General features: G+C 41.7%; 1 protein-coding gene across 3 annotated transcripts in view; it reads left to right on the forward strand.

The window, feature by feature from the left end:
• Nucleotides 1-13,445, forward strand: part of ZNF516 (zinc finger protein 516) — a 133,311-nt gene that overhangs the window by 50,581 nt on the left and 69,285 nt on the right. For all 3 annotated transcript variants that reach the window (XM_054985546.1, XM_054985544.1, XM_054985545.1), the window contains one exon: nt 6,902-8,924. In XM_054985546.1, the coding sequence (XP_054841521.1) occupies nt 7,103-8,924 (1,822 nt within the window). In that variant the 5' untranslated portion in view covers nt 6,902-7,102. The remainder of the gene's footprint in view (nt 1-6,901; nt 8,925-13,445) is intronic.

A 13,445-nucleotide genomic window follows, 5' to 3' on the forward strand; every position in this document is an offset into this window, starting at 1 on the left:
TAGGGAATAAATTATGCAACTGGGTAATTTAAAGGTATATGGCAAGAATGGCTTCATAATGGCAATGGACAGTTTTATTGTTTACTTCCTATAATATAATAATAATAACGTTCAATTTATATACCGCCCTTCAGGACAACTTAATGCCCACTCAGTGGTTTACAAAGTATGTTATTATTATCCCCACAACAACAATCACCCTGTGAGGTGGGTGGAGCTGAGAGAGCTCCTAAAAGCTGTGACTGACCCAAGGTCACCCAGCTGGCTTCAAGTGGAGGAGTGGAGAATCAAACCTGTTTTTCCAGATTAGAGTCCCATGCTCTTAACCACTCCACTCCACTACACCACTCCACTACACCAAACATTAAACTGTTTGAAATGAAATTACTACAGTGATTAGATTATATTCTTAATTTAATGGCAGTTCAATACGGTATTGTAAATTTTATTTATTTACTTACAGAAGTGAAAAAATAATGATAGCTCATCTTGAAGGTTCAATGTGTGCTTATTCTTTGGCCTTTAAAAGTATAGCAAGGTACCAATTTTTTAAAATAGCATTTCATCTAGGGGAATTGTGTGTGCCGGCTCCTGTGTGTGCAGTGTGTACTATACAATGCATACACAATGCATACACACACACACATATATGTTTCTTGAGACAAAGGGGTATTGTAAAGGGGTGTTGTTATAAAAGAGTATTGTAAATAGATTTGTCAGTGTTAAATATGATCAGTCATTTCAGTCTTATGATGGTAGCATTTTGTGTGTTCTATATCATTGATTTTTTTTCTCCATCTCTCTGGAAGAACTGCTAATACTGGCTGTCCTTTTATTCTTCATATTAGACTGGAAATGTAGTTTGGACATAATGGATTATTGATTGGTCTGAGAACAGCAGAAGCCCCAAGGCCTTGTCATCAATGGTACTTACTCTCCCATTAGTGAATGCATCACTTCATGCAGCTATTTGGGATCCAAATCTGTAGAATATAAGCTTATAATTGTTGATCTCATAACAGAACAGTTTTTAGGGCAAGGAGAGCTTCATTGTTAGGGGTTTCCCACCTCCCCCTATTTGTTCAAAGAATAGCCTCTTTGTTTTGGTCATAAGATAAGCTGGACCAGGATGTTAATGATGTATTTTAATTCATTCCTTATAATACTACAGTGTAACCAATAAAATGCATTTCTTTGTATCTGGGAGGACAAACGTGGCCAGTATACTGAAACACAAAATATGTACTGAGTGGGTGACAGGCCCTGTGTTTCTCAGCACACCCTAAAGCAGTGCACAAGAATATCTTCAGCATAGACCTTCCCTAGAACATACTGTATGGCCTGTCTTACGGGCATCTCCCGTTTTCCCCTTGCTTTTCCTGCACGTCCTTTCTGTAGATGATCCTTTTATTGGAGTACTGCATTTAAAAAAAATGCTTGTGGGTATGTTTGTCTTTTCTGTAAGGGTTGTGGATTTGCTGGTATCATTTCAAAATGTGCAGTACGTGGTCAGGAAATCTCGTAGTCAAGTTGTTACGTCAACTGTTGCAAGTCTGAATAGTAAGAGTTATGTTCTACTGCTGCTATTTGAAGAGCTGCAGAGTTACTTTTAATTTTTAAAAAGTAAAAAGTTATAATTTTGAATATTTGCACACACATCCCTATTTTACGATACAGGTTTTATGCTTTTTCGTTCTGTTTTGATTACCACTGACATTTTCACATCTATTATCAACTTTAACAATTCTTTCTTTAATTTTAGTTCTGTTACAAAAGTATTTTGTTGATAAGTAACTGAGTCAGGTTTCTAGGTAAAAGAAAACCCCAGCAGACTTTGCTTTGATGGCTCTTGGAAAAATCAAGGCAAAGTCATGCTGACTTTTTCCTAATGGCAGTGTTTACTTTGAAGCACACAGACTGCTAGGATTTCCTGTGAATTCAAGGATATGCTTCTATTTAAAGGCATGCCCCTCCCCATCTCCCAGCTCCTGTTAATTTAGCTGCTTCAGAATTCTGGACTGGTTGTGTTATCTTTGGAAGTAAGGTGAACAAGGTTGTCCATAAAAGGACATTTCTGATTTTCTTAACTAGAATAAGGAAGTATACATTTGGGCGTTCTATGTGGAGAAATTAAGGAGTGTTCATATTCCTTGATAATGAATGTTTTTTGATGTTGAGAAAGGAGCAGTTTACTAGACCAGCCAAATCCTGGGGTCAAATTCTAGTGCAGTCATAGACTCTCTGGGTGGCCACAAGGACAACCAAAGCCACTGCGGTAATGTAAGTCACATTGAATTTGCTGCAAATACAGTAAAAAAAAATGTGAGATCTGGTTGGGAGCATTGCTCTTGTTATGTTGCTGCGCAAAGCTTGGTACTCTTCTGTTAGAACTGAAAGTTTATTTTTAAACTTGCTCTGTTGCTTGAGTAACCCCACCCTCCTCACACTCTTGGTTAGGAGCAGATGTTATTTCAAGGTGGAGGTTACAAATGTGATCTGCTCTGAATTAATGAATGCCCTGATTCTTAACACGTTGCACTGTGAATAAGAATGGGTGTGCCCATTTCTTTGTTTTTACTAGCTACCTCTTTTAAGTGTTTGTGGTATGAGAGAGCTTTAGGTGATATTGGGTGAGCTGGGATTTGTTCTGGTGGTAAGCTCGGATTGTTAGGTCAATGTAAAAGCTAAACATGTTAAACCAATAAGGTATGCTTTATGGAAAAACAATTAAACTCCAGTTAGTCCTTCACAACTGAGAAAGCACTCACTCTGCTTTGTCTCTGTATATGCAAGTCAAAAGATTTTTTAACTAATGTAGGTGATTCAATCTCCAGCTAAAGGAAGAGCTAACTAGATAAGCATGTTGATCTAGGGCTTCTGTAGAGATGTGAGAGTCACTGCAATCAACTCTGTAGTTTGTATGTTGTCCGTCATACTCATGATTGAAATGCATTAGAGGGAGGCTTCAGTGTGGAGTAAGAGGACCCAGCCCTGCTTCATGTTAAAAGAAATAAGTAGATCAGTTCTCAAAGTGTTAGATACACCTGCTTTCTCCACCTTTGTGCTTCATAATTGGACATGAATGCATAATACAAAGCAAACTCTTCCCATTTCAGCAATCAGTACCATTGCCCAGTGGCACAGCTCTCCTGGATTTTCAATGTTTTTTCTTTCTTGGAGTCTGTTCTCCAGGAAATCTTTCAAGCAAAGTGCAATGTATACAGACTTGTTTTCTGTTGTTTGGATTCTTTTACACTCTGGTGGTAGTCATCATCACTATCACTAGAGCATAGGATCATTGCACACAGCTGTTGAATGGCATGGAACGGAGCAAGAGGGTGGGACTGTTAATGGTACCATTTTAATGCTATGCATTTTTAATAATATAAACAATTTCTTTAGATCTTCAGACTTCTAGTAAGTTTTAACTAAGGTTGAGGTTCTATCCTGTTGAGATAGAAATTAAATCCTTCTGAAGTACATGTGAATGTTACTACTGAAGACTCACAAGAGTTACCTGTCTAACAACAAAGGGAAGGATGTCGTCCTTCTTAGAAAGCAGAATGGAGGACGTACTCAATGGAATTATAAGGATATAGAAAATTGTTTTTGCATGGAATCATTGTGATAATACTTCTGTTTAAAATTAGTGTGGCTGCAATCGTGTGCAGTGGAGTTCAAAGTCACTGCTAGGTATATTGTAAAGTCTGTGCTTTGCAATATACCTAGCAGTAAGCCCTGTTGAACAAAGTATAACTTATTTCAAGTAACTGTCTATTGTTTTGTTCTACATGTTCAGTTTCGCTGTCTGGTTGAATACTAGAGTTATACAAACAAGAGAGACTCCCTCTGTCAAGAACTCAAACAGACTAACCACACCGTAGGGATCAATCAATTCTGTACAGCAAACACATTTTAAAAATATATATATATATATATATATATATATATATATATATATATATATATATATATATATATATATCAATTGACAGTGTAAAGTGACTAAGTGCTCTATTAAACCCCTGAATAACAGAAATACTAAAAGATACAATTCTGTCCCTATGTAAATAATATTAAAAAAACTTCAATTGATTTTAGAATTGTAAACCTAAAATTTCTTTACCTTTATTAGGGACTTTTTTGATATTAGCAGGGCCTCCAAGTCTACTTTAATGTTTGCCTAATTGAGATATAATTAGGCAGATTAAGTATGTAGAAATGTTGCTTACTTGTGCATGAAACATTATTTATTTAAAATATTTCTAAACTATCAACCAATATTTTTGAGTGGTTCACAATATATTGTATTTATGTTGTTTATAGTCCGCCTTTCTCATGGAGAGGCAAGGTAGATTACACAGTGTAAGTCAATACGATCAACAGCTGGGACATTCAATAAACAATGTGCTAGGGTATGGTAATGCATATTTACAGAAACTGGAAACAAGCAGAAATCCAATGCAGAGCTGAAAAAGAAGCTGAAACAAAGAACAGATTGTAGTATAGACCACAGTTCCTATCTTTTTAAAAAATGCATCACTTTGACCCATTTCCTTACAGTTCAGCCCTCCTGCAAGTGTGAAAAAGCCCTCCAGAACAGTTCAGTTTTGCATAGCTTGAAGAAAGCCAAGAGAGCGGGAGCCCTCCTGACCTCATCAGGCAGGCTGTTCTTTAAGGTGTGGGCCATGACAGAGAGTGTGTGGACAGTGTTGATTTTGCCCATTTGCAGGATGGCACCTTCAGAAGGCCCTGATCAGATGAGCGAAGCTGCCATGACAGAACATAGGGAGAGAGGTGGTCCCACAAATAGGAGAGACCAAAGCCGTGATGGGCTTTGCAGGTGATAGCCAAAAGCTTGAATTAAACATTAATTTGAACCTTGACTAAAATACAAAACAGAAAACACAATAACAATTAATTGGCAAGCAACAATAAAATTAGCATCAGCCAATAAATAAAAGTACTGGTATGATCAAGGCAGCAGTTAAAACACCACCTAATGATAAAAATAGGGAAAAATACTAAAACAGTAAATTTAAGTGAGGTTGAAATGCTAGCAAGACAAATCAGTGAGAAAGACCAGCTAGTATGGCTTAATTCTTGGGAGAACAGAAACTTCTTCACCTGATGCTACAAATAAAAAGAACAGATGCCAATCAAATCTTTAGGCGCGGTGGCTGCACAAGGAGGGCACCACTGCAGAGAATATCCTGTGTCTGCTGGCCACCCATCGTATTTCAGAAGATGGTAGCCTGTCGAACAGAATGTCTGATTATGACATAAATCTCTGGTCAGGTACATATATGAGGAGTGGTCCTTCAGGTATGTTGAATTGTCCTTGGAGTACAGGGGACATTGGTGACTATCTAATAGTTGTTAGTAGAGATGGGCACGAACCGCATTACGAACTTCAAAAACCCACGAAATTGGCGATCGTGCGATCGTGATCTGGCGGTTCGTGATTGTCTACAGCCAATGAACCAGCGTTTGGGAGATGCCTGGTTCGGTGCATTCAGCCGCAGTTTGGGAAGCCAGACAGTCAGGGGCCAGCAATCAATTCCCCTGGCAACAGAGCCGGGGAAATGCCTGAACTCTGTCTGCGCTCCTTCTATCGCCCTGGAAACCCTAATGGAAGCCCAGCTTACCTTGATCGGCAGGTCTTCCTTCCAACCATGGAGTTGCAAAGCGGTTACAAGTTGGGAGAAGACACCCAGGGGAGGGAGGGGGGTGTTCTACAGCCATGGACACTCCAATCTCATCCCTGCAAACCCTGATAGGCAGCTCTGATGGCCAAACACAGACCTCCTGCGTTGCTCAGTGGGACCTGTGCTTATAAATAGCCGTGGGCTCCCAGGCTGGGTTTCACTTTCAGCGAGCAGTTGAGTGGGACAGAGCTCTTGCTTGCCACTTGCTAGCCTTTGGGGAGAGAGACTGAGAGTATAATTGAGCTTGGATTTTTGTGGGAGTTTCCTGGGGGCCTTGGATTGGAGAGGGTATAACCCCAAGATCCCTTTTGCAATCTTGTCCAAACTTGGGTGATGGCTGTAGGAGAGCCTGCAAAAGACTCCCCGGGAATATGGGCTCTCTAAGTGCCACGGGGGCGGTTCCGCACCCAACGAACCGCGAACCAGTTCGGCAACAGAAAATGTTCGTTGTGGTTTGCGATCTCGGGATCGTCATTGGCACTGAACCATGAACCTCTGGTTTGTTAAATTTTTTTGGTTCGTGCTCATGTCTAGTTGTTAGTATTGTCCATGTTTCAAGGAAGGCTTCTTTGGGATAGCCCTTGTGACTTTCTTCTTCAGGCTGGTTAGAAGGGATGCCTTCTAACCCGTCTGATTTCTTCCTAGTCCCCTAGTCACAATTTCTTCATCCAGTCTTAATAAACCAGGATGGACAAGGGTCAAGCATAGAGCTTCCTCTATCAAGGCAGGCAGGCAGGCAGGCAAGAGGGTATGTATAGCAGAAATGCCTGAGATATCACTTTCAATAGGAATAGAGTACTGTATTTTACAAACCCTTTTTATCTCTGAGCTAAACAAAAGTGGCTGTTTTTCACATAAGCTGCAGACTTAAAATGTTACAGCTACTTCCATGAAGCATTTATTAACATTAAATTATGCATATCAATACTTTTCCTTGATATGAGAAGAAAAATTGGGAAGAATTTTGAAGGCTTAGATTTTTTTTATTAAATAGTAATTAAAATAACAGTTCTCTATTAAAGCAATCTGTCTGTTTATCCTATTTTACTATTCATTATTAACTCATTCAATACTAACTTGGTTTATGAATGAACATTTACCTTTTTTGTATAGATCAAAATACGGCCTCAGACAGTGAAGTTTTCAATTCTTTGCATTTAGTAATTTTTTATGTTCTTTTGTTCTTGTTCCAGACACTCTTTGCCATCTGACTCAAACCCACCAATGCATGTTTATATCTCAAATTCTTTCAAGCAGCAGAGGAAAAACCTGAACACAAGAATGAAGAGATAAAAAATCTCAGCTCAGCAGAAATGCATGATTGAAGCTGCAACAAAATTTCCTACTATCGGAAAAGGTATTGTCCCTTTTTTACTAATGTTGCTGTAGGACAGATGGATTGTAGCATAGAGGCCAATATGGAATTACGAAGAGCCTCTAGTCCTCACAAGATGAACAAGAGTGATGTGGATGCAGACAAGGCCGTGTTGCACAGCTGCTGCATATGTGGCAAAAGTTTTCCTTTCCAGAGCTCCCTTTCGCAGCACATGAGGAAACACACAGGGGAGAAACCATACAAGTGCCCTTATTGCGACCATAGAGCTTCCCAAAAGGGCAATTTGAAGATACACATTCGGAGTCACAGAACAGGCACTATCAGTCAGGGCCATGAGGTGGAGGTGGGAGGAGAGGCACAGCTTGGAGAGATGCGAGTCTCAGAAGGTCTTGATGGTTGCACTAGCCCTACCAAAAGTACCTCTGCCTGCAACAAAATCTTGAATGGAGCAACTCCAACAGAAGGTGGCAAGATCTTGCTTAGAAGCAGCAGAAAGGAGGTGATGGCGGAAGCACCTGTTGCAGAAGATGTTAAATTGTGTCCTGTACAATGCACCTTCTGCAAAAACAAATTTGAAGGGAAGAAAGAATTGGAACAGCACATTCATCAGATTCACAAACCTTTCAAATGTAGGCTGTGCAACTACATGACCTTAAGGGAGGAAACACTGTTAAACCACATAGAGAGAGACCACATTACCACTCAGATTCCAAATGGAGAAACTTACGCTGAGAATTGTAAGAGTGAGTCAAGTGGAGGAGAGTTTCCTTGTGAAGTCTGTGGACAGGCCTTTAGTCAAACTTGGTTCCTCAAAGCACACATGAAAAAGCATAGAGGGTCATTTGACCATGGGTGCCACATCTGTGGCAGAAGGTTTAAAGAACCCTGGTTCCTCAAAAACCACATGAAATCACATGGCCCCAAGTCTGGGAGCAAAAACAAGCCAAAAAGTGACTTGGAGCCGATAGCCACTATTAATGATGTTGTTCAGGAGGAGACAATTGTGACTGGCTTGTCCCTGTATGAAATTTGCACCAAGTGTGGAAACCTGTTTACAAATATGGAAAGCCTAAAAGCACATAATTCTGTACACTGCAAGTCTTCTAGAGCTCGCAGTGAACACAGAGCTGAGAGTCTGGTTGATGGACATTTTGACCCAACTATATCAAAGCAGTTTTTCCTCCAGTATCTGAACTTGAAACCATCTGTAGAGGTTGATGGTTTTGTAGAGGGGCAGTCAGGAAAAAGAGTAGCCGAGCTGGACCCAGTTAATAGTTATCAGGCTTGGCACTTGGCTACCAAAGGAAAGGTCGCAGAGCCTTCTGAGTATGTGAAGTATTTGGGATGGGACGAAGTCCTGGCAGATGCTGATGTCACTTATGACAAGGATAAAAGGGAATATATTCTTGTCAGTCAAGAGAAGCGGAAACTAGAGCATGACTCACCCAGCTCGTCAAGCAATCCAAAAAAGAAAAACTGCACCACTGGGCGTTCAGAGAAAAGCAACAGTTCACAGTCAGGGGACAACTCCATCCTAGGTCAAGATGACCTAGAGTATAGACCATCTTCACGTCAGAGCAGAAGGGTATCACAGAACAAGTCCACTGAGTGTTTTGAGTGTGGTAAGATCTTCCGCACTTATCATCAAATGGTGCTTCATTCCCGTGTACACAGGAAAGAGCGCAGAAGCTGTAATGAAGGCAGGGCTGTAGCTCAGCAAGATCGATATGCATCAAACAGTGAGGATGGAGACTCTGGTTCAGTCAGTGGTCCAAGCACACCAGGTTCTGCTTCTGCCCCAGAAGATTCAGTCACCTCTGGAGCAGGTGAAGAGGGGCCTGAGGATAGTTCGGAGGAAGGAGTACATGAGCCATCACCATGTAAGTGCCTACAAACAATTTTACAATTTTTTCATTGTTTATGATTTACTGTTTTTTTCTAAAGCTAAACCAGTTGAAGGTATTTTCAATTAACTCTGTTGATAAACAATAGCGATACTGGAAAGAAGAAAATTTCAAAATGAAAGAAATGTCTTTAAAAAATATCATTACGTGAACCACAACTTCAACTTCTCTAAAGTGTCTTTTTATGGTGCACGTCACATTCAAGAGTGACACACATACAGGATGGTGACAAAGCCACTTCAGTGTGGCCTAGTCCCATGCTGCTAGAGAGTATATGTGAATTTCATAGGTAACAAGGCAGGGCCAGTTCTATAAATTTTTCCCATCTGATTGTTTTTATCCTTCTAAATGAGATGTGGATTGGATGAGACCGACATGGTTGATTTTCATATTCTTGAGTAGCATGGAAGCAATGCCCATAATATTATGTAAGTATGTGTGTATGCATGAGAGAGGGAGAAAAGAGAGAGGGGAAAGGTGGCTTCTGTATGATTAGAGTTACTGAGATTCTTAGGCTGGGATTATTGTTTTGGATATGTCAGAAAAGTAAAGGGAATCCTCATTATTGAGAGACCTCTTTCTGCTTTCTTTTGTGTTTAGCTTCTCAACTTTGCAAATAAATCCAAGTCCAGATGTTTACCTCAGTTGTGTTTAGAAACTGTATATATTTTTCATACTTGCCTGACTATCACTGCAGTCCTATGCAGAGTTATTCCAGTTATTCCACTGTAAATCCACTACCCTTCATAGAATGATAGAATCATAGGGTTGGAAGGCACCTCCAGCGTCATCTAGTCCAACCCCCTGCACGCACACGCATGCACGCACGCACGCACGCACATGCACACCTCCAGTGACCCCTGCTCCATGCCCAAAAGATGGCAAAACACCGTCAGGATCCCTAGCCAAAGTAGCCTGGGGAAAATTGCTTCCTGACGAAGTGGCAATCGGCATTACCCTGGGCATGTAAGAAGGAGCCACGAGAACTAAGCACTGATGTAACCTTTCCTGCCCTCCCCTCTCATGATCTGCCTAGGTTCACAGAATCGGCATTGCTGTCAGATGGCCATCTAGCCTCTGCTTAAAAACTTCTAAAGAAGGAAAGCTCACCACCTCCTGAGGAAGCCTGTTCCACTGAGGGACCGCTCTGATGGTCAGGAAGTTCTTCCTAATGTTTAGCCGAAAAGTACCATCCTTTACATGACAGCCTTTCAAGCACTTGCAGATGGTTATCATATCACCTCTCAGTCGTCTCCTCTCCAGGCTAAGCATACCGAGCTCCTTCAGTATACCTCATAGGACTTGGTCTCCTGACCCATCATCATCTTCATTGCCCACTTTGCGTGATCTGGACTAGACATGGGCACGAACCAGAAAAAACCCGAACCATGGGGTTCATGGTTCGTGGGGTTTCCACAAACCATAAACTGGCATGGAACTGGCCCAGTTATGAACCAGTTCGTGGTTTGTGGGGTTTAAATGCTCCTTTCTGGCAGGAAAATGGGCATTTAATTGTTTAAAGGGCCCTTTCCTGCTGCTTGCAAAGGGCAGGGCCCTTTAAACTGTCAGCTGGCAGGTGCGGGAATCTCCCTTGCCGCCTGCCAGCTGATAGTTTAAAGGGACCTGCCACTTGCAAGGCAGGGCCCTTTAAATGGCCCAAAGCTGAGCCCCCATCCCCATCCCCTCACCCCCCCCAAGCCCCATCCGCAGCCGCCACACTTAGCTTCCTTCTGATGTTGGGGTGGTGGAGGCCTCCTTTGCTGCCTTGCAGGCCCAGGCAGCAGAGGAGAAGGCCAAAAATGCCCTTTCCAACCCGCAAATGGCAGCCATTTGAGAGGCGGAAAGGCTGTTTGCAAACGGCATGGGGAACCTTCTTCCCTTCAGAGTCTCCCCCCTCCCTCTAGCCAGCTGGAAGGAGGGAGACTTTGAAGGGAAGGGGGTTCCCCACTTCTTTTGCAAATGGTGCAGGGAACTTTCTTCCCTTCCAAGTCCCCCCCCCTTCTCTCCAGCCGGTTGGAAGGAGGGAGACTTTGAAGGGAAGGAGGTTCCCCACGCTGTTTGCAAATGGCATGGGGAACCTTCTTCCCTTCCAAGTCTCCCCCTACTCCCTCCAGCCGGCTGGAAGGAGGGAGACTTGGAAGGGAAGGAGGTTCCCCACACTGTTTGCAAAGGGAACTTTCTTCCCTTCCAAGTCTTCCCCCCTCCCTCCCACGAACAGCCAACCACGAACATGGTTGTTCGTGATTCCCTCTTGTGGATGGCAATGAACAATTAACATCGTGTTCATTTTTTTCCTGTTCGTGCTCACCTCTAGTTATAAGGCTCTCCTTCCATTTCCTAAATGAATCTTTTTTATTTCTCAACTCTTTAGAAAGCTGTTTATGGAGCCACCTTGACTTCTTTAGGCTCCTCCCACTTTTCCTTCTCATATGAATAATTTGTAATTGTGCCTTCAATATTCACCTTTAAGAAACTGCCACCCCTCTTGAACTCTCTTCTCCTTAAGTATTTCTGACCATGGGATTCTATCCAGCATAACTTTAAGTTTATTAAAATTTGCTTGCCTGAAGTCCAGTATTAGTGTTATTAATACATTAGTATTATTAATAATTATGAGGTCATGCTAAACTTTCCTGAACTGAAGGGGAATGTAAAGCCTGAAAGACTAAATTGGTATGATGGCATCAGATCCGTATTTTAGCTTAATTCCTGTAAAAATGAGTTTGGAGATTTAAAGCATTGGTTGGGCAGTGGGTAAGGAATTCTTTCTCTGTGCATGTTTTTTTGCTCCCATAACCATTTTTTCCCTCATTGGGTTAGAGATCAGAAGTAGTCTTGGATGGAACAATAATTTTGTGAGGAGGGGTCAAAGTGCAAGTGGAAACAAAATTCAGTAACTTCTCCAACTCACTACTTCTGTACTAAAAATATTCTGTTTCTAATGTATCTAAATATTTTAATGAACATGTCATGCTGTGTCATGGACATATTTCAGTAGTCCCATTTTAATGGGTTTAGGATCTGTGACTGTATTATTTTATGCACATTAGCACTTGTGCTGGATGGCATTTTATCCCAGTCTTGCTTTCACTTTCCCCTGCAAGCTGTGCTTGCCTCATCAATGGATGACAGTGATAGTTGCTGATCTAACCTTGAAGCATCCCAGACCGGCTAACTATCATCAATGAGAGAACCATTTCATTCTTTTCTCTTTTTTTCTCTTTGATACTTTGCCTTTCAAAGTTGTGTTAGAAGAACTCCAAGTCTGTAATTAATCTCTCTGGATTACTGTAGTCCTCAGAGGCTGACTCTGGTTAAATGGAACAAATTATTCTCCAAATAAAATCAGTGTAAATATTTGAAGGAACAGAACTGTGAGTGCTTTTGTATCTTTTTTCAGAGTCATTCAAAACCTAAGAAAAAGAGAATTTCTTTCCTACAGTTTATTTGTATTTTTGTTGTTAGCTAAACAATGCCTTCCAACTATTATTTTTCCAGACAGTTAGCTGATTTGAATTTTGAGGTTTTTAACATGCTGCCATAAGTATAGTGGAAGAAGTAATAAATAGATTTTTGGGGAAAATTTGGGTAATCTGTTCTGCTTCTACTGAGGCACATTACACTGAAACAAATCCAGTTCAGCTACCTACTATGTATTTGCATGTGCAGTCAATTGCAGCTTCCAGCTGATGTCCTTTTCCATTTTCTAACATGAATGTAATGAGTTCATAGTTTTAGTTGTATGTATCATTGAATACCTTAAATTATGTCATGTATGAATTGGCTTTATAATTCATCTTGCATTGAACTTGCATTGATTCCTGTATGCTCTAACTGTAATAAGGAGCTTATAATTTTTTAAAAGGGCATTCATGTCTAGATATTATAGCATTCTGGAAAGTCAGAGAATGTATTTAGGTAAGTTCCTATCCCATATAGGCAGGGGTGGTGCCAGAGTTTATGGTGCCCGCCGCTGCCCCATGTGCATGTGCACATAGTGCGCGTGCATGCCCTGGACTGCGTGATGACGTCACCGTGTGATGACATCATCATGCAGCAAAGCCGGCCCCATTGGCTGGCGGGAGGCTGGGACGGCGTGGAGGCTGCCCGTGCTCCGCACACCGCCCTGGATGCCTGCTGTGCCTGGCCTGCGGCTACTGTGCCCAGCTGGGGGTGTGTGGCGGAGCCGGCGGTGGTGCGGGGCTGGCTGCAGTAGCTACGGGCCAGGCACGCTGGCTTCGTGGTGCGCACCTCCACCTTGGCACCCCCTCTGGCATCCCAGCGCCCACAGCGCCTGCCTCACCGCCTCAATGGTGGTGCCGGCCCGATAAAAAATTTTTTTTTAAAAAAAATGGTGGTGCCAGCCCTGCATATAGGTTAGTTTTTATCCCCTTCTATAGTTAGGACTTGGGGAAGGTAATGACTTTTTTTAAAAGCACACGTTATCAATATTTCTCATTTTTAGCATGGCCAAATCTGTGGATACTTAAATCCAGA

The sequence above is a fragment of the Eublepharis macularius genome, chromosome 7 (assembly GCF_028583425.1).
Source record: "Eublepharis macularius isolate TG4126 chromosome 7, MPM_Emac_v1.0, whole genome shotgun sequence".
In the NCBI taxonomy this organism is placed as follows: domain Eukaryota; kingdom Metazoa; phylum Chordata; class Lepidosauria; order Squamata; family Eublepharidae; genus Eublepharis; species Eublepharis macularius.